General features: G+C 37.8%; 1 protein-coding gene across 1 annotated transcript in view; it reads right to left on the reverse strand.

The window, feature by feature from the left end:
• ctnna1 (catenin (cadherin-associated protein), alpha 1) overlaps positions 1 to 20,020 on the reverse strand; it is a 71,646-nt gene that overhangs the window by 17,289 nt on the left and 34,337 nt on the right. Inside the window, exons 10-15 of the mRNA XM_007561539.2 lie at positions 15,323 to 15,415; positions 13,864 to 14,020; positions 13,061 to 13,261; positions 11,083 to 11,231; positions 6,370 to 6,480; positions 4,104 to 4,285 (exon numbers count right to left, since the gene is read on the reverse strand). Of these exons, the coding sequence (XP_007561601.1) occupies positions 4,104 to 4,285; positions 6,370 to 6,480; positions 11,083 to 11,231; positions 13,061 to 13,261; positions 13,864 to 14,020; positions 15,323 to 15,415 (893 nt within the window). The remainder of the gene's footprint in view (positions 1 to 4,103; positions 4,286 to 6,369; positions 6,481 to 11,082; positions 11,232 to 13,060; positions 13,262 to 13,863; positions 14,021 to 15,322; positions 15,416 to 20,020) is intronic.

Raw genomic sequence — 20,020 nt, forward strand, 5'->3', positions numbered from 1 at the left:
AATGTAGTAATGCAAGCATTGCTGTGACGGCATCCTTTTCATCCATGTAGTTTCTCCTTTTTTACTTCATTTCCTTTTGGTTAATTACACTGTAATCAGCCTGGGAGCTTAGAGTTTGAGAAACATACATGTTGAAGATTTAAACAGCCTTCCCATGAAAACTCAGTGACTAAAGATTGACACAAAGATGGGTTGAACATTTTTGAATATAGAAATAGTTATATAGTTATATTATCACACGTATATTATCTACATATCAAATATTTACCTAAAAATCACAACATTCTAGTCTCAAGGATGAAATTGTTTTAAATGCTGTGAAATAATCAGGCTGTAATGGAAGAACAGCAGGACGAATTTTCTTTTCTCCTCAAAAAGTGAATAAAAACAGAAGTCTTTATCTCCGAAATTTGCTTAAAGTTTCCATTAGGTTTGGTTTGACAGTAATTTATAAAGCGTTATCACTGTTAGAGAATTGTTGTTGTAGTTTTCCTGCTAAAAGAATAAAGGAAAACTGGTTTTAATTACAAAGCTAAAACCTCACTTCTACATGCTGGGGGGTTAATCTACAGGAGTTACACTCTCAGTGTCAAACAAAATGCCTCCACAGTGGAAACACATTATAAGAGGTTCCAAACGTAATGCAATGTGTGTAGAAGTCCAGCAGAAAACATTGTTGCTCAAAGTGTCAGAAAACAAAAAAATTGCTATGAAGGTGGAAAAATAATGAAATCCTTGGAAAATATGCTGCACTGTTTAAAAAAAAGGCAATACATGGTACAAATTCTGATAGCGGGTTAGTGTTCAAGCACAGCTCTGAAAATTAAGTTTTCTCCACTTCATTTGCCAAACAACAAGTCCTGCAGCTAAATGTTGTAAATAAAACCATGAAGAGAGAACTTTTTGACAGCTCAGTGATTTATCCAGGCTATTATCGGTGCTGAACTGCTGATTAGATGTCAAGATAATCAGGACTACGGAGGAGGATGAGTTTAATAATGTGAGTACAGCACATGAGGCTTGCGAGGAAAGTAATACCTGCTTTGGATCAACCTGTCCAACTTAATAAACTCATTGTAAAATCAGATTTTTTAATTTATTTTCAGTGGAGATGCTTTCTGTTATCCTAGACAAAAGTTCTGCAGTATGCAAAATTAATGAATCCTAAATCATGTGTATTTGAATTTTCTTTTTTGAATTCTTGGGGGATGCTTTGAACAGTAGCTTTACAACGTGGGAGAGGCGGTATTCATGCAGTATAAAAAAATAAAAAATAAAATGTCAAGGCAATCAATAACCTCATATCTGAATCCATCCAACCATTTAGTAGTAAAAGGTTGCAATACTTTTATCCTTACTGCTTTGAAAGATTGAGCAGCAAATAAAATCTGCAGGGTTCTGCACAACCTTTCGGGTCACTGGCTGTTAACATTTCAAACTGCTCTGCCATGTTTCACTATTTTACATATTTAGTCGGCGCGACAGGCTCTTTGACCCATTCAGAAGACGAGGATAAAGAGACGACATTACATCATTACCAATGTGACTCACACGTCTGCAACAAAATGTCCAGAGTGATTCACTCACATTTCTAAAAGCAAAAAGTTATACAAACACATTCAGTGAAAAAATGCATTTAAGCCACTTTCATGCCTTCTTCATGTGAACGCAACAGTAGTTTCTAGTAAAGATGCATAACATATCAAATTGCAATTGTTGTCGCGATATTCGTGTGTCTAACACTCACTGTGTAACACTGCATCTGCAAAGGAGCGTTTGGATGCTATTTTTAGCTGGATGCTATTCTTCAAGAGCCTTTACACCGGTGGACTATCACTGCCCTTGCCAGAGAAACCTGATTTACACTTTTAGTGGCCGAGATGCTGAAGCTTCTAGAGAGCAGAGGGAACATTTCATAAGCAAGATAGTCATCACAATTGTCAGCATTTGTAACTCTATAACATATGTATTTTAAAACATTTTAAGATATAAATGCCACCAAACATTCAATATGCGGCGCCTTCTAAAAGTGTTCATTCCTTAAACATTTCACCGTTTGTTCCACATTATGAAGTCGGATGAAAATCGATCTGAAAGTACAATCTGAAAATTGTACTCAGGCCCCTTTACGCTGATGTCTCTAAATAAAATGTACGGAAATGTCTTCTTTCAGGAGTCACTTAATTAGTAAATTGAGACCAGCTGTATAACGCTGTCATTCTAATTCTAGCCCAAACTGTTCTGTGAAAGAAAAATAGTGAGCAAATAGCATCTTTAAAATTGAAGGATACAACATATAGAAGGGAGTAATTGTGGAGGAATTTAAAGCAGGTTTGTTTAGGTTATCAAAGCTAAACCTGCAACTATTGAAGCTGAGTTTAAACCATCCAAAAATAGAAAAACCATGGAAAAAAGCTAACTAAACAGACACAGTGGAGGCTGGAAGAGGGATGTAGTGAGAGAAGCTGTCAAGAGACCAACACTGGAGGAACTACTGAGACTAACAGGTCAACATAGCAACTAGTAGCCTGCATTCAACTAATCTAGTCTTTAGGAACAAGCTGCAAGAAGAAAGCTCCTACTAACCGAAACCATAGAAAAGTATCATCTAAAGTTGCCTAAAGCCATGTAGAGGGCAAAGCGAATGTTATTAAGACAAAGTAGTGCATTTTGGTCTCCTGTTGTGAAAACGGCTTCTCTTTCACATAACATCCTCATAAAATACACTGAAGTTTGTGGTTCTAACAAAACAAAATGTGAGAAATCTCACCACTGTTATACACTCACTGTAATGCCCTGCTAAACCAAATCAACAAGGCCTTTTAGGACAGATGCATAAAACCAGTCAACTGCATAATGAATATCCAACTGTTTGAACGTGAACTCTGGTGCAGCACTTATTACAAAACAAAAGATGTCTCTCTACAAAAATAATAGAAGCAAAACAGAGGCAAAATATCTGCAAATCACATTAAAAAAAAGTAAAAAAATAAAATAAAAAAAAGTCGTGACAAGGGCATGTTTGACTCCCAATGACAACTGGTAGCTAGTGTGTGCTGACAATGTGACAGAAGCAGCTGGGTGAATCCTGTAGCGCACTGAGACACTGCCAGCTCAAATTCAGCACAGCTGACTGGTGGGCTCTTTGCACTACAGATAGACAGCGACTCAAAACGTATATATACAAAAACAGATAGAGGAAAAATACTCAGCAGTGGCTAAGGCACCTATTCTCAACTAGTGTGGGCGAAAATGTTGTGAGGTAGACGAAAGTAAAGGCAGAAAGCCCCGAGAAGTCACTAAAGACAAGAAACGAAGCAATGAGATGAGGGGAAAACTCATCTTTAATGATGCCTGCAGGTTCCAACACTTACACAGTCAATGCCTACAAAGGGCTGGATATAAAACTTTAGATTAAAAATACATGTTAATGCTAAAACTGAAACCCAAGTACTCATCCCATTTTTTCATTTCTAATTAGTAACTATGTGCGACACTCCACTCAACGTACCACAGAGAAAACAAAAAAACAAACAGCAAAAATATATATATATAAATGTCAACACATCAGTGTGAATTTGGCCTTCAGCGGCTCTTCTGAGGAAGACTGTCCATTTCGTTTTTCTTCCCGCTGCACACACACTGCAGCTTATTTATGTAACAGGGGCCAGCCAGATTTGATGCTCTGCTTATGGTTCTGCATATTAAGATTAAGAGAGGATGGAAAAATAATAAAGAAGAAATCCTCGCTACCCCACTGCTTAAGTAAAATGGAGAGCTGTGCGGCACGAACAGCAGAGTTAAACTCCATATGAAGCATTGTTCAAATAAGAACAAATGTTGGTGAACAGACGTAGGCTCACTGAGGGACTGTATTTGACACAGACTTAAGTTAAGCTTGTGATATCCGTCTTTGAGACGATGACATGTTGACTGAATAGGAAAGAAACTATAGAAGTATTAATGTGAGTGACTTCATATGACAAAATGTTTGGATTGAAAATGGAAAAGGACAACAAAAAAAAAACCCCGACAATCTGATCAGAGATATTTTTAAAATGTGCTGTGACATTTTTAGTTCATTTATTATTGTTCCATCTCACCTGGTGAAGTCTGTCATCTCCATCATGATCATGCACATCTGCTTAGCCAGCACAATGATGTCATTGCCGCTGTCATCCCATTTGGACACCTCAGCATCCAGCTTGCTCTTCTCCTCCTGGAAGCTAGCCACCTGCTCGGCAATCTTTGCCTTCTGCTCCTGAGGCAACTGAGCCATGATGGCCTGCAGAAAGAGGAGCGGAAGAAGTTTACTGGGTTAGACTTCGACCTGGTATCGCTTTGCAAATAATACATGCAGTGCTGTGCACAGAAAAAGGTGTAAGGGGGGGTAAAGGCTCCAGCTAAAGATTGGATTTGATTCACATCTATAACGCACAGCTTATTCTATTTGATTAGCAGTGCTCGACATCTAGTGCAAATCAGCTCACAGACGCGTCTATGCATCCTGTTGGAGTAGGCAGATAAAAAGGCAGCTCCCAAACAGCTAATCAGACATTCAGCCAATGATCCTGTCAGGCTGAGGTAGGCAGACACTTAAGAGGAGGAAATCGAATATCATCGCAAGAGTTTTTTATTCTATTGCTGGTAAAATGGCTCCGTCTCTCTGGAGCCAGGTAAGATTGAATAAAGCAAGTTGGCGGTGCAAAAATGAAAAGATCCCTCCAAACAAAACAGTCAGATAATCTTTGGTGATCAAAACAAATTGCTTGAATCGGTACCAATGGATCATTCTGCCCCAGCGGATTTCTAAGATTAAGTTATAGCTCTCTTCTTTAAATTATTAATGCTATTGGCTTCCAAATGTACAGCTGAGGTGGAATTTAAAGTGAATTAAAGTAGACTGCAGAGCACCCACATTCAGCTTGGCAATGCTGGTAAATCTAGTGCAGTACAGGCGTGATTACTAGATGCAAAGGGACACAGGCATAAACATCAGATCAGTGCTTCAGTAGGTTTGTTCAGTACTTTACAGATTAGATAAATTATTTTATCTGTTAAAATACTCCCCTAGAAAAATCTATGATTCCCTGAGAGACTGCAACTATCAAGTCGGGGAGTATAAACACAGATTTATGAGCGGCAACAAAAGGACAAATGAGATCCAGATCTGTGGCAGAGCTCCACAAGAGGAGTTTTTGCAAATCTTTTGGTCACATTAGCCACCGTGGTGCCACAGCCAACTGTGCACCACCCATTATCAGTAAGTGTGGGGGCGGGGTGTTTGATAATTGCTAAGACAGACTTAGCATAAAAAGTTTGCTGCAAATCATCATACATCCAACCTTTTAAAAAAAGTCCATGATTTATTTTTCTTCGCTGTTCTAAGACTACGTACATAATTAATTCAAATTGGAGGTTGTTATTGAACTGAAACATGACAACCTTGTAGGTCAATATTCAATCCGATTTAAATCCATCTTTGTTTTAACCGTTCTGTTCCCTCGATCTATCAGTAAGATAGCTTTAAATAAGGAAACTATAGCAATACTTTCACTTACTGTAGGGTTTCACCCACTGTAAAGATTTTCTGAAGTTAATTATGAATTAAATTTAACATTTATATGTATTTTAGCATGCTTTATATAGTAAAAGTGCCAAGGCTTTTTAAAATATATGTAGCATCATACAGGTCAGCAACAGAAGTGAGCCAGTGGCGAAAACAAAATTTGTCCAGCCAACAGGCGATAAATTTGCATTTACCCATGATAAATGCAAAAACAGCTACCTAGCTATTAGCAGCTTGTTAGTAGTAACCTTAACTGCCTCGGGTCTCAGAACGAAGATGTCTGAATGCGACTCAAACGTTTGGCTTGACAGAAAAGTCCCACGAGAAAAATAAACGGATAATATGAGATTAAATAGTCCAGCCACGCCAAAATTTAAGATTTGTGATTAATGTGTTTAAGGTGAACTTACACTTTAAGACATTTTAAGGCCTTGATTTTAGATACATGAATTTAAGACTTTTTTTCAGGATACGGACATCCTGCACTGCATTTTTAATGCCTCATGAGAACAACAATGACTTGCAAAGGTATTCATACCCCTTGACATAAGAAATTAGTTACCTAAAGCTCAGGTAGGATAATCTGTTGACACGACAACTAATTGACAGGATTTGCTAAAAGAAAGTCATGATGGAGGCATTCCCCAAAAGACAAGAAGCTATGACTGCACCAAAAGGGTCTCAGGTGGGATGCCACGTTTATACTATATGCAAAATATCACATTTTTTTCCTCTTCCATGAAAAATTAGACATCGTTTTGTGTTACATAAAAATAAGAGAAGAAAACGGTTGGACTTACACGTGCACTCTGGCCGTTTATGAGCTGGTCGTCCTCCGTCTGCACACTGGTCTTGCTGCGGGAATCGAAATCTTCGGTTTCAAAGTCAGAGTCATCCAGCTCTTCTGGAGTCTTTAATGACATAAAGCAGAACATGGTAAGAAACAGCCGTTTGTAATTAAGAGACGCACATAAAATAACACTGGCACGCTCCAGCATTGTGAGGACAAATAAATAATAAACCTGTTTATTGTCTGTGAGAAATGCCTCGGAGCTGCCAGCCTGGGCAGCATCAGATAAATGTCTCCTTCCCTATAGCCCACTACATACACTGTAAACTCCAAATGAATTTGTAAATCAAGTGCAGTGTGCTGCCTGTGCATTTTAGTGGGAAAATGAAGGTAAGACGAAGGCAAGAAACATATTGGAGCAAACACTTTTGAGGCCCATCTGTCGTTGCCATCTGAAGATGGGAAAAAAAAAGAAAAAAAAAAAAAAAGAAAAAGATTTGTGAAGCGTGAACTGAGTTTTTGTGGAATTGTGCTACTTCATTCCTGATCCTTCACCTCGTCCCGTGCCATGAATACAAAACCAGCCAGGAGCGGCATTTTGTTCGTAAATAATATTCAAAAGGAATTTGAGCTCAATAGGCAAAATATAACATTGACGAACAAGGGAAAGTATTTGTTGGAGATGTGGCGCGGGGGGTGAGGGGAGATGATGTGGACAGATAAGGTGCATTATCGCACTTGTGCCTCTATTTGTGCTTATCCGACTGTCTCAGTCCTCCCTACTGTAATGGATTTGGAGCCCTCGTATCTAAAAATAGCAAAGAGTCTCTGAACAACCTTATAGCCCTTTATGAAATTGTAGAGATTGTCTTGTTCTCGAGGGAATATGGGTATAGTTTCAGATACAAAGCAGTGGCGACTCTCAGGCATGTCTGGGTCCAGACAATGCTGTTCGGCTGGGCACGCTTTCCATCCTCAGTGGCCTGCATCGCTGATAAGCTGTGAATGTGGGCGGCTTAGAAATGATAACGTGTGGCGGGTACTTTACTACAGAGTCACAACAATAACCTGCTGTTGGATTATATTAATAAAGCACGCTGAAATTGATATTTTTCCAGTTAATTTACATTTAACAGTCTTCCATTGTAAAATCTCCTAATCACAATTTAATAGCAGCCTATGTCTTCACTGCAATGCTCCTTTTCATCTTAAAAATTACCTGTGAGGCACGCAAGACCAGATGCTGTGTAAAAGAACAGTCATTAAGAAAAGAAAGAAAGGGATTTCACATGGCAGTATTGTGACAAAGCCAGAAATCAGGCCAGTGCTGCGTCTCTTTGTGCCGTTGTCGATATGAATAACTCAGTTCAACAGAATCCCACATTGTTTTTCTTCTTGTGACATCGTACTCGTAGCCTCGGTGAGCTGCACGGATTTTTATTTTAGGACATAGCCGGTTAAATCACCTTGGGCTGCGATGCGCCGCACAAATCACGAGGTAACGACGGCGGCTGCCCTCTGCGTCTAGCTGTCAGCAGCTGGCTGACTGAGTCAGTCTCATGTCTACAAGGCATATTCTCAGATGTCACTGTAGGTGGGAAGTGGGTTCCATCTGCCTTTCATATATTCAAGGGATGTCCAACAGACTGTCTGTGAACCACTTAGAGGTTAAAGACACATCTATTGCAAAAAAAAAAAAAAAAAAACAAAAAAAAACACTACCCACACGCTTGTCTGTTTTGATTTAAGCATGTGAGGGGCTTACAAGAGACTGAGTTTGTTCGAAGGAGTGGGCATACCCTCTAGAGAAGTTTAAGCTGATTTGTAGAATTTCATACATCTTTGTACAGCTAAATATGGCTCGTTTTACATGTAAACTTTGCCCCTGAATGTCAGTCTAGCTATGCGACTAATGTGTTTCAAATAAGAACAATCTAGTTGAGATCAGAGCTCCCACACACCGTCCATGTCCATGAATGAATATATATAGCCATTTTAAAATAATAAGTAAATAGTGTTGTGCAGTATGTTGCAAATACATAATCAATTTCAATTTCAGTGACTGCAACATTATCGCTGTTTAGAATATTTGTTCAGAATATTTGTTGGCTATTATATTTTAAGGATGAGGACTTAGCATTTTTTGCATACCAATATTATATTATAACCAGTCGGTTCTTTGGCGTTACAGTAAACAACAATATTTACATCCGAAAAGTGAGCACTCAAGATGCTAAAGGTCAAAGGTGTTTGAAGCACCTCCACCAAAAAATGAGAATTTATCAGAACTGATGTAAAATTTACAATATTATGCTATTTCTACAATTGTACAGCTGATGTTAGTAAATATGTTATGCTTTAAATCTGAATAAAGGAAGAGTTAAGAATGAAAAAAGGGAATGGAGTCTGAATAAGTCTGAATGATGTACGATTATAGAAGAGCGGAAAGACGAACAGATGGATGGACAAAAAGAGAAAATGGATGAATGGTGGACGTGTGGTTGAATGGCAGAGGAGAAACGCTGGCTGGTTGGTGGAGTAAAATGATGAATGAATGATGAGAAAAGAGGAACAAACAGCAAGGAAAATTAAGAGAACTGTCAACAAATGGAGATACATTCTGGACAGAAGGATCCACAGACGGCTTTTAGAGAATGAGATAACTAAATCACTAAATATTCCAAAACCTCATTTTATTTTTCAATGCTTATTCAAACCTGAAAAATGCCCAAATCCCACACTGCGCAAAAACCCTGGAAAGATAGTGCTAGACATACTGCATTAAGCAATATTGACACATCGAAGCTCAGCCTTCCGATGTTCTGGTGAAATCCTGGTTCACTCTGGGGAACTGGAGATTTTAGATAATGGAGGAGGTTCGAGTTGTCTCATCACGCCGTCCCAAGCTGGCAGTTAATGGCAAAATGAATCAGTTGGATAAATTATGAGTTAGCAAGTGTTTCCCCAGTAATCCCTCTGTCAGTTTTAACACACATGCACATTCACACACACACCCCCGCTGATCCTCCATGTAGTGTTTAGCCAAGCCCATAAAGCCAGTGTTAATAGCTTAATCTGGATGACAAGAGAGGAGCCGGGGCCGATAGGAACGGTTCCCATGCGCTGCAGTACAGCAAAGGAATGCTAATTAAAATGTCCATCTTAAATCAGATGCTCATTATAATGCAAATGCAAATACATAATAGGCCAGCTTTCATTTGCCTTTTGTTCATGTCTGAGCAGCATAATTGATGAAAACCAATAAACTGCTTTAGAGCTTAAATGACAGCGAAGAAAACGCCACGTGGACAAATTAAGCCAATTCAAAAGATTCAAGTGCTGCTGGTTAAGGACAGCAAAATGCATCCAACCTGCACAACTTGCATCATTTAATACATAATAAGGTTCTGAATTACACACAGTCATTGTGTAAAACATATAAAAAAACGTGACAGTCTTAAGTAGTTACACCAGTTCCCCTATAACTATCCATTTCACTTTTTAAGGCTGCGTAGAGCTTTGTAGTCAGCTCATTGTCAGTCAGTAAAGGAATGCTTCAATGGCTCCCCACTACCATCTGTCTCAGTTATGGTTCTACTCGGGCAAAAGCCATTAACCCACACACATCTAAAGGCTGTTGCTAAACCAGATTGCATGCCTGGTCAATTAGGTCGCCTCTTTCGTGAGAAAAGTTCATTTCTGGCTTCTGAAAACTGCATACAAAGTTTCTCCTGCAGTGCTAAAAATAGCACAAGGCATAAAACAAACCCCACAAAATACGCAAGATTGTGTTTTACAGTAAATATTGGCAATTAGTCAAGTTATTTTAATTCCTGACAAAAAAAAAAATTTAAGGTCTTCCGATTAATTACATTTATTATATGGGGGGAGGGGAGGGGGAGAATTATTCAACCACAACAAAATGAGGAGAAACTCTAATTTGTATTTCTGAGGTTAATAAGCTACAGGGGTTTATTTATACTGATTGATCTGCAATTAAGTTGGTGCCTGCAGCCCTATAAACACACTGAAATAGGCTGATTAGGAGGACATATTGACGAGACAAAGAGCTGTCAGAAGGAATATATAATCCTCTTTCAAGAATGCAATTTAATAGAGAGACCAAAGGGAAAGACTAAAAAGGAAACATAAAATAGAGTTAGGAAGTAATGAAGAGAAAAACAATGTTCAAAAACAGGAAGCAATAGTCATGACAAAACTAAACTAATGTGTAAAACTATAAGCTGGATAAAATAGGATTTAAATAAAGTAAGGTCACATCTAAACCATCATTAGAACTACAAGAAACAAGAGACATTACAGCGGGATTAAAAAAGTCAGAAATGGATAACAGTATGATAGTAATATTTACTGATGAATCAATATGTACAGGACAATGACATCAAAACCTGTCAGCTGCCGTCACAGCCAATAATGAAATTGAGCTACATATCAGAGAAAGGACCAAGTTTTAGGATCCCTCTTTTTTTATTTTTTCTTTTTTTTTTTCAGCTGGAACATTAAATTATTTTCTGTAATAACCCACAAAAGAAATGTGAAAAAGAAAGCCAGAAATAAAAGTGCTTACTATCTACTCTATAAGGAACCTTTACATTTTGAATAAAAGCCAGAGGCATGACAATGTAAGCAAGTCCCTTCATTGATAGAAGAAAAAGGAAGAAGCATAAAGTAAAAAAGAAAATAAATAAATTGTGCAACTTACTCTGATCATAAGAACAGCCTTGCGTATGTCGCGGATGCCGTCATAAACCAGACGTGACGCATCAATGAACTCATTCTCATCTACAGGTTGTGAACCTGCACTCAGGGCCTCCACTGCAGACTCTACTTGTTCTGTGAAGCGTGGCATGACTGAGGCAAGGAGGGGAAGGAGGAAAGAAGAATGGACTGTCAACGGACATGTTTTCCACCAAAATAACTCAACTGTTACAAAAAAATAAAATAAAAAATATGCTGCATAATCCAGAAGTCTAATAAAATAAAGTATATAGAACAAAAAGAAACAAAAAAAAATTAGGCAGGGATCCACAGTGTTTCTTAAATTATATTTTATCTCAGATCAAAAATCTAACATGATGAAACTGTCAACTGACTTAAAATCTGAATGACTTGAAGATTTGATAACTACATTTAGAGAGTTGAATTTCACAGTTTACTGCCCTAGAAGGCTGCATTCAAAATACATGAGACTGCTTAAAGGAAAAGATCTAATCTTGCATTAAGAGTTTTTTTCAACAGAAGACTTCACAAAGCTGCCCCAGCGGGCATGCATTTTGCCCCAGTGACAATTTAAAAACTGCTCTCGGGGCCTTTTTTTTCCCTCATATTTGCATCGCTTCAAATTCAGTTTTTAGGATTTAGCTGCTTCTTTATGGCAGGCGCTTGGATGTCAGGATGCAAATGTAGAAAGGGGGGTTGGGGGGAGCGCAGCAGCGTCAACAAAGAGGATTTTGTTTTGAGCTTACAAATCACTTACAGCCTGCAGGCTTCTGTATACAGAAGAATCAGATTTTCAGTGTTGTTAACTTTAAAAGGAAAATCTTATTAATTTACATTAACTTCGAAGTCCAGTGCCAGCAACATTTAATTGCCTCAAAATAAAATGCCAACTTGATGAATTTTCTTGCTGCAATTATTTTTTTCTTTTTAGTAATGCACTGATGTAATCCATCTTTAAGCTTTCTGCATGTCGACTGGAAATAGTTACGAAGTGAAATATGGTAATTAAATCATGTTCTCATTTAAATATAACACTCACATCTATTCGACTGCAATTGTTATTGCATGAATTAATCTCTATAAAGAGGAAAGAACAACACCCGCTACTGAGAAAGCATTTTAAAAATCATGAAAAGTAACCTCAGTGTATGCAACTGGAACACCAGGCCTGAGTGTAATGAGAATAAAAAGCTCAACACCTTGATTTGGCTTGTTTGAAGTCCTCAGAAGAAAATCTGTCTGCATTTTATGACTGCTAATGGGCCCACCCTCAAGGGGGACGAGCCATTTCCAAATCTGACAACCGAAAAATCTTTCTGTCACATTAGCTTGCTAGTGATGGAAGCTAACAGATACATGCTGGCTGACTAATGATATAGCACATTATTTGGACAAAATGACTTCTATGATCCAACTTGTGCTAAGTTATTCAATTCTCTCTGACAACTGAATAGCAACTGCTGTACAGATGGTGAGTCACAGGATGAATTGCCCAATGTGGGAAGACCGAGCAGTGGGATGACTGAAAAAAAATAAATGCACTTTCCACATAAGAATATTTTTGTTTGAAAAGTCAGTTCTAGATAGCATTTAATCTTTCAATACACTGGAATTGAGTGAAAGATAGTCCGACGAAGCTCTGCATCAAAGATGAAAAGCATCAGAAAGATAGCAACTAAAAAAAACCCTAAAAAATAAAGTTAAAATTTTTCTGTCATGTATGTCCCTCTTAAAGGGATAATTTACCTTTTCCATCACTTTAACCCTATCTAACCTAGGAGGTAAATTTCTTCAAAATTTAAGCAGAAAGTAAACTACAGATCTGTTAAGATTTAATATATATATATATTTTGTATTCATTAACTTAATAAAGGAATTAGTAAAAAAGAAAAAAGGTAAGAATAGCTAAAATTCCAGTTGGTTACCTTTCTTTAAGACATCAACATATTTTTTTATTTTACCTGAGTCAGTGAGGAGCTTGGTAGCCTCCAGAACCTTCTCTGTGTAGACTCCGGGTTCGTAGTTGTCCATTTCAGAGGTGACGACATGGACAACCCTGGCAGCCCGGCCTCGGATAGCCCCAGCTGTGCGATCCAAACCATCAACATCCTTCTCTTGAAGGGCAATGACACACTTATTCACGTCCTCCAGGATGTGGTTCTCTGAGAACATTCAGATACGAGAACATGTTTTATTTCCAATGTTAATACTCTGCAGAGAGACGATTCAAAAATATGCACTGATGAGATGAGAAGATGGAAATGAAACGTTTTACTGCAGGTTGGATAAATTCTGAGTTTACAACGGCATAACGAAGCTTATTGAAAAGGGTAAAAGACTAATTCTTTGACTGCTTATCAATGGGACGCCTGTAAAATGTAAATGTCCACTGTGTAAATTGCTGCCTGTCCTTGGGTGGAGGTGAGTGAAATCACTCTACTTAATGCTTAATGAGAACGCTCACAGGGCACGCGTGACAAACCATTTGTGTGCCCTGACGGCGCAGGATGTCGATGTTAGATGTCGTTCTAATGACGCTTCAGGTTCAGCCCAATAAGACCTGGCTCGCATCTTCCAGAGAAAACAACATAATTACACATCTTCTGATGTATTCCTCATTTTGTCCAATTTTGATACAAACTGAGGTGTACATTTTATTTTATTGTAGTAGAATATACACATATATTCTAGTAAAAATCAGTTTTTAACCATTCAGAACTGTATTTTTCAGTTTTGTGTCAATATGACTGTAATTGTCACTTACCAGACACAGACAGGAAGTCGTCAATCGATGTTATGTCATCAACGGCGTCGGTGAGGACACGAACCTGCTTTTCCCACTGATCCTTGAACACATCCATATTGTCCTGGGCCACCTTACTGTTGGGCTTGGCAGCGAGGGCTAGTGCTGCATTAATCACCTGTAATCGCCAAATTACAACCATTAAAGCCCAATTACACTATAGCCCTCAGCCACAACATTAGCATACGCTGATTGCACAAAGCCCTCCCCCCTCAATGTTCAGATTCTATCAAGAGGCAAATTCATCCCTCAGAGTGATGAGGGGTTTCAAGGACAGGGGGGAGCTGAACTATGAGCGGCAGGTTTTGAAAGATGGGACAGTACATCTGTGGATTTAAGCTCAAAAAGTCCAGTGGCACCAGACTGAACCGAGGTTAAACGTCTCCTATGAATAAATAATGAAACAGTGATTAGCATAGCAAGGTGAAAAACCCCCAAAAAAGCCACTTTGCTGGAAAAATAGCTTGTGTTATCTACAGTAATGTGTTTATGTATTCTATGAATTCTTAAATATATCCCCTTTTTTATTTTATTTTAAGATAATATGTTAAATTTGCAATTTACAGATTCAAGTATTTTTGAAGGACATAAGCTAATCAAAGGAATGAGAATCTTATGGCATAAAAACAATAAAATTCAGACCCCAGAAGTGGACCAGTTATTCTGTTCATAGATATAAATTATTTTTAGTGAAATGCTGGAGAAGGGAACAGAGTGATGCGCTTTCTTCAGCTGTGTGGAGAGTAAAATAACGAAGGGCTGCCCCTCCCTCACGTGTTGCTACACTGTCAGCTGCTCAAATAGGAAGTCATGGGGTGAAAACTTAAGTAGATGCACATATCACTTTTAAAAAGGTAACATTTTAAAGCTAAACCTGACAAGCTATGAATGGCATGTCTGTAAAACAGTTAGCAGCAGACAGCTCAACTAACCAACCGAAAGCTCGTTAACCTTGTATTTTACAATGAGCAATAAGTTTGTGCTAAAGACACTTGAGCTAATGAGCAAATGGTAATTCTATATTTCCACTTAAGTCTATAAAAACAAACACGTTGCAACATAATTATAACTTGATAATGTAAGCAGCAATATGTATTATTTCAGTTTAATTCAAATATCTAAGGTTAAGAAATTTTATTAAATATTTATACAAAAACCCTTATTTTTAAGCAACGTTATTCTACTGCGAGAACCTCATACATCACACTGACAAAAACAAAACAAAACAAAAAAAAAACAGTGTACCCATCATTTCCATCAAACTGAACACAGAAATGGAAAATCAGATATTTATATTGCCCTCAAAAAAAAATCCATTTGAAACATACAATGCAACTACACCAAGACAAATGGAGTAAGCTGTAAGAGATGAGCACAATCACTGCACTGGATAAATGATAACTACAAAACACCTCGTTACCTGGGGGCACAGAGCTTCCAGTTGAGAGGCTGCCATGCGGACCAGCTTCACTCCCTCTTCATTGTTGGAAATGGAGCACGCCAGGTTGGCCACCTAAATAGAGAGCACAAATAAATCTATTTTTAAGCAGAAAACAGCCACTGGCATAGAAACGTTATAAAGGGGAGGGAGAAAGGAACACAGATACATAATTAAACTAAAAAATTTGTATTTTAGCTCGCTTTATTCTTATTGATCAGAAGTAGAACGGCTCTGCCAAGCAACTAATCCCTGAGGAATACGAGCTCAATGTTGCAGATTAATTCATAAAGCTGCTAAAACGACACAGTCTGATGACAGAGAGGGCAACAGGAAAAGTAGAACGACAAAAGTTACATTGTTGATTGGACAGATAAGGCCGCTATCCCCCCACCCCGCCCAAAAAAAAAACAAAAAAACAAAAAAAAAAAATCAAAAACAGTAGTACATTTCACTTAATGCAAATCAAAGTAGTAGCTGATTACTCAAGGATATAGTTATTCTGAGTGACTAAATAAACAGGCAGCCAGATTGCCATCACCCTCCTGGAGAGGCAAACAGTCCACACTTTGAAAAGAACTCAGCAGCAGCATAAGGACTGCAGAGCAAAGCTGAACAAACCTCGTCCTCTACCTGTTAACATATCCACATTCAGAGGGAATATTCCCATTCGGACCCACAAATGAAGCTTCCTTTCAATTATATCTAATAAAACTAGCACCCTCTGAAGGAGAACTACATATTTATGCATATTCATTTGAATTTAGGTCAGGGAGTTTAAGATTCCTATTTGTTGGTTGGGGTGTGCTGGCAACAATGCTGAAACAGAATGCCTGGGATATGAGGAACTGTGCCAAAATGGGATTATCCAATGGACAGAAAATGTGCTGAAACATAATCACTTTCAAATGCAAAAAAAAAAAAAAAAATCATGACTGCACCAAAGCTGGAGTTATTTTCAGTCAATTTCCTTGCTCTCATCAGGGTCACACAATATAGAGAACCCCCCGCCAAAAAAAACAACAAAAAAAAACAATCAGGTTTGTGAGAGGAAAACAAAAAAAAAATCACTTCTTAAAAACTTTTTGAATAGACACAACTTTAAGAAGTGATACAAATCTAAAGCTGCATTAAAGTAACTGTGTAACTGACAGGATGAACAGTATTGTGGCAGGTCGCTACTTGGTAATCAAATTGCCATAAAGAGTCTCTAATTTTGTGGCAGATAAAACGAGCAGGATGCCTGTGGCTAGAGAAGTGGAAAACTGAATTAGATGATGAAATATCTTCCGTTTCCTCAAAATGCTTCCTCACCTTAAATGTCTCGAGCAATCTTTCTGATGTGAAGTGCTTATTCAGCTGCATTGGTGAAGTACTGAAACATTGATAGCAACGTACTCTACAGCAACATCGGAAGACATGCAGAGACCACAGGGTGAACCCTCTATCCTCAACTAGAGGTGAAAGATTGGTTAGAAAAGAGGAAAAAATGGCACTGCATGGGACGTGTATTTATTCTTTATTCTGTCTGAAGTGTGTATTTATTCTTTGATAAATACCAACAGAGCTGCTGGGAAAGCACCCAGACAGGCCGATTCATCCGTCAGGTTAACCAGCACAGCTCTACCTGCGACGTTGCAACAAACCATTTTAAATGTCATAGGAGAGATTAGCGAGTCGATGTACTTCATTATCGCATGCAAATAATTTTTATTTATTCAAGTTACAGCAATATGTTTATAAAGCCATGCAGTATTTCTGGTTCCTGAAAGCTTTGTAAGATTTTTTTTCCAAATGTATTTTAACTAACCAAGTGTACAAGTAGAAATTATTTCACCAGAAGTTAAAGAAAACAAAACATAACTAATATAAGTTGAATGCTCAATAGGCTCCAATTGCATCTTATGATAAAGCTTGCATGCCTCCTAACTTGTGAACTACTAAAGGCTTTCAATGTACAAACCAAAAGGAGATATAGGTATTCACAAATTGTGTGAGTACTTCTTTTAGCTGGTAAAAGTGGAGCCAGTTTTCTCAGTGTTAGATGAAACGCTACATTCCTTTTAAATACTTAAAATTCCCCTTTTCTGAATATATCAGACTCAGAATGTTTACATACAAACAAGCAAGAAATAAGGATTGGGTGAAAATTTTCCTTTCAAAAAGCAGAAATTCAGTCATTTATTAACAGGCTTGTAGATTAAAGCATTTTCCACTGGGAGACATACCATCCTATTCTGGTCCATGGCAACACTTTAGATCCTTCTATGTTTTTACCTTTATTTTGCTCTTGCGCTCATTGGATACAAGCGAATAGTTATATACAAAAAGGTTTAGTTGAAACTAACCTTCTATGTAACTTAATTGCTTTGTTATGATGGCTTGCCAGAGATCCAGAAAGCTCGGGGCGTAGTAAAATGAATCCATTTCTTTTTTCCTTCATTCTCTGAATATGGGTCACTCATAATGTAGCTGTACAATGTGTGAACCAACAAGCCACTTTCCCTTGGGCAGCCTGCAGTTGCACTATTCATAAAAACAGACCCCAGTTCAGGTTAGTCCAAGAAATAAACAGTGGGTTTTGCTTTTATTGCAAATTCCTTCTCTGGATGATGAAGAACCAAACGTACTACTATAAAGATAAAAAAAAGGCAACCTCCAGGTTATGTTAATTGTAATAAACCTTGCTGACCAGAGGATTGACTGCAACTTCCAGTCAGGGTATTTCAAGCTAACACTAATTTCTCAGTAACTTCAGAAAGATACTTAAAGGTTTTTGTTGAAATAGTTTGAGCACGGGGCATTTGTTTCACTCATGCATTGTATGGATAAGAACATTGCCCACCTGGCTCTAAATAATCAAATACCCAAAAACTTTTGATCAGTGGGTTTCTATAAGGACCACTAGTCGGTGCCAATTAGATTGACATTTAATAAACAACCAGATTGGAAGACACAATTTGTGAATCAAAGAAAACAAAACAAATTTTAGCAGCATTCAACGACTTCTTTTGGCAGCAGGTAAACTATTGAGGGAATTGAATAAACTAATAAAACTGGATTACAAATTCTCAGAAGCTGAAGAATGTTGCTCATCTTCCTCCTCCAAGAAAGAGATATCAAAACACATGTACTCAAAAGGCAGTCAGATGAAAACAAGTTTATGACTTTTGGTTTGGCCACAAATTAGTTTATGCTAAAACCCATTACAACTTACTAAAAATATTCAAAATGTTAGCTAAACAAAAACTGAACATGAAGATTAACCTCAAAACACTGAAGAAAAGCCTTTTGGGTATATGCATGGATAAACTTAAAACATTGACTGCTGAACAGAAACAATATTGTTCACAGACTAAGTCATGCTTATTATCATGCAAATAATCCAGGTTGTAATACAGTAAATGTTTAGTAAGACCTGTAAAATCTGGATAAGTCTTATTGTTTTTTTTTATGTTTTTTTTTTGATTAGTCTTCTGAAAATTAAAAATACCAATTATGTTCAACTTTAGAAGCAACATCAATACAACAGACTGTAACGTAATGTGAAAGATAAAGCTGTTACGATTACAAGGGAGCCCAGCTCCATTAGCATTTTTGATCCTGCTCCTCAGATTCATTGTTCAGACCTTGAATATTTTGATGCATGCTATATAGAAATGCCAATGTCCCATTTAACTGAAGAATAGGAATGAATAGCATCTATTTTCACCAAAATAAAAAAAATAAAAAAAAAGAAGTTAACTTCGTTTATACAGCATCACAGTACTAAATCTACACACTGACTGTTCAGTCTGTTTCAATGAGCCTGCAGAAGAAGAACAAGCATTAAAAAGTTCTCCAATGTCAAGCTCATGACACTCAGGCCTTTAGGAGCTACTTAAGGGTTTACACCCCAGTGCGGTCCCGTTTTCCCTGCAACGCTTCAGCGGGTTCCCCTGGCGAATGAGAACACTGCCTTGCCTCGACTGAATTTAGTGATTTAGCCAGTACTTACAGCCAGTCATTCAAGGGGATGAGTTACTTAAAAGTTAGCAACTCTTTCTCCAGCAGAGGCATTAGAAAACATGTCAAAACGAGATCTGAACAAATGCATTAAATATCAACTTTTCAGCGAAGACAGCTGTTGCAGCCAAGCAGTATCTCTGTGCAACCTTTCTAAAGATGGATGTCAACGTAAACGAAAGCCAATGCATAAACTGTGTTTCAACTGGAATAACATGTTTAAATTTGCTACGCAGATGCAGTTAATTACAAGTTTGCATGTGCTGCCTGTGACCCATGAGCAGAGGTATAAATTAATAGATATCTATCTGATGTCTAGACATTCTAGGTCTGATGAAGGGAGTAATGATCAGCATCAGGATCCCCTGGCAACTCTGATCTGTTTAACATCAACTGCAACAACAGCACTCGCATTAAAGGTAATTACCACTAATTAGCGTTTAATGACAGATATAAACTGATAAATCCATTTCACCACCCCTGTAAGCTATGGTTGCATGTGCTACCAGTGAGCATTCAGAGGTTTGTGTAAAGAAATAAATCTTTACATTATTTCACCTCACTGATTTTTGTTGACTTTGAAGTGGAGTACAGCAGATACACAGATTACAGCTGATTGATCTTTGATCATCATGTAAACTGATAGCACAGTATAGGGAGAGCAGAATGAGTGAC

The sequence above is a fragment of the Poecilia formosa genome, unplaced genomic scaffold, assembly GCF_000485575.1.
Source record: "Poecilia formosa unplaced genomic scaffold, Poecilia_formosa-5.1.2 Scaffold128, whole genome shotgun sequence".
NCBI classification, from domain to species: domain Eukaryota; kingdom Metazoa; phylum Chordata; class Actinopteri; order Cyprinodontiformes; family Poeciliidae; genus Poecilia; species Poecilia formosa.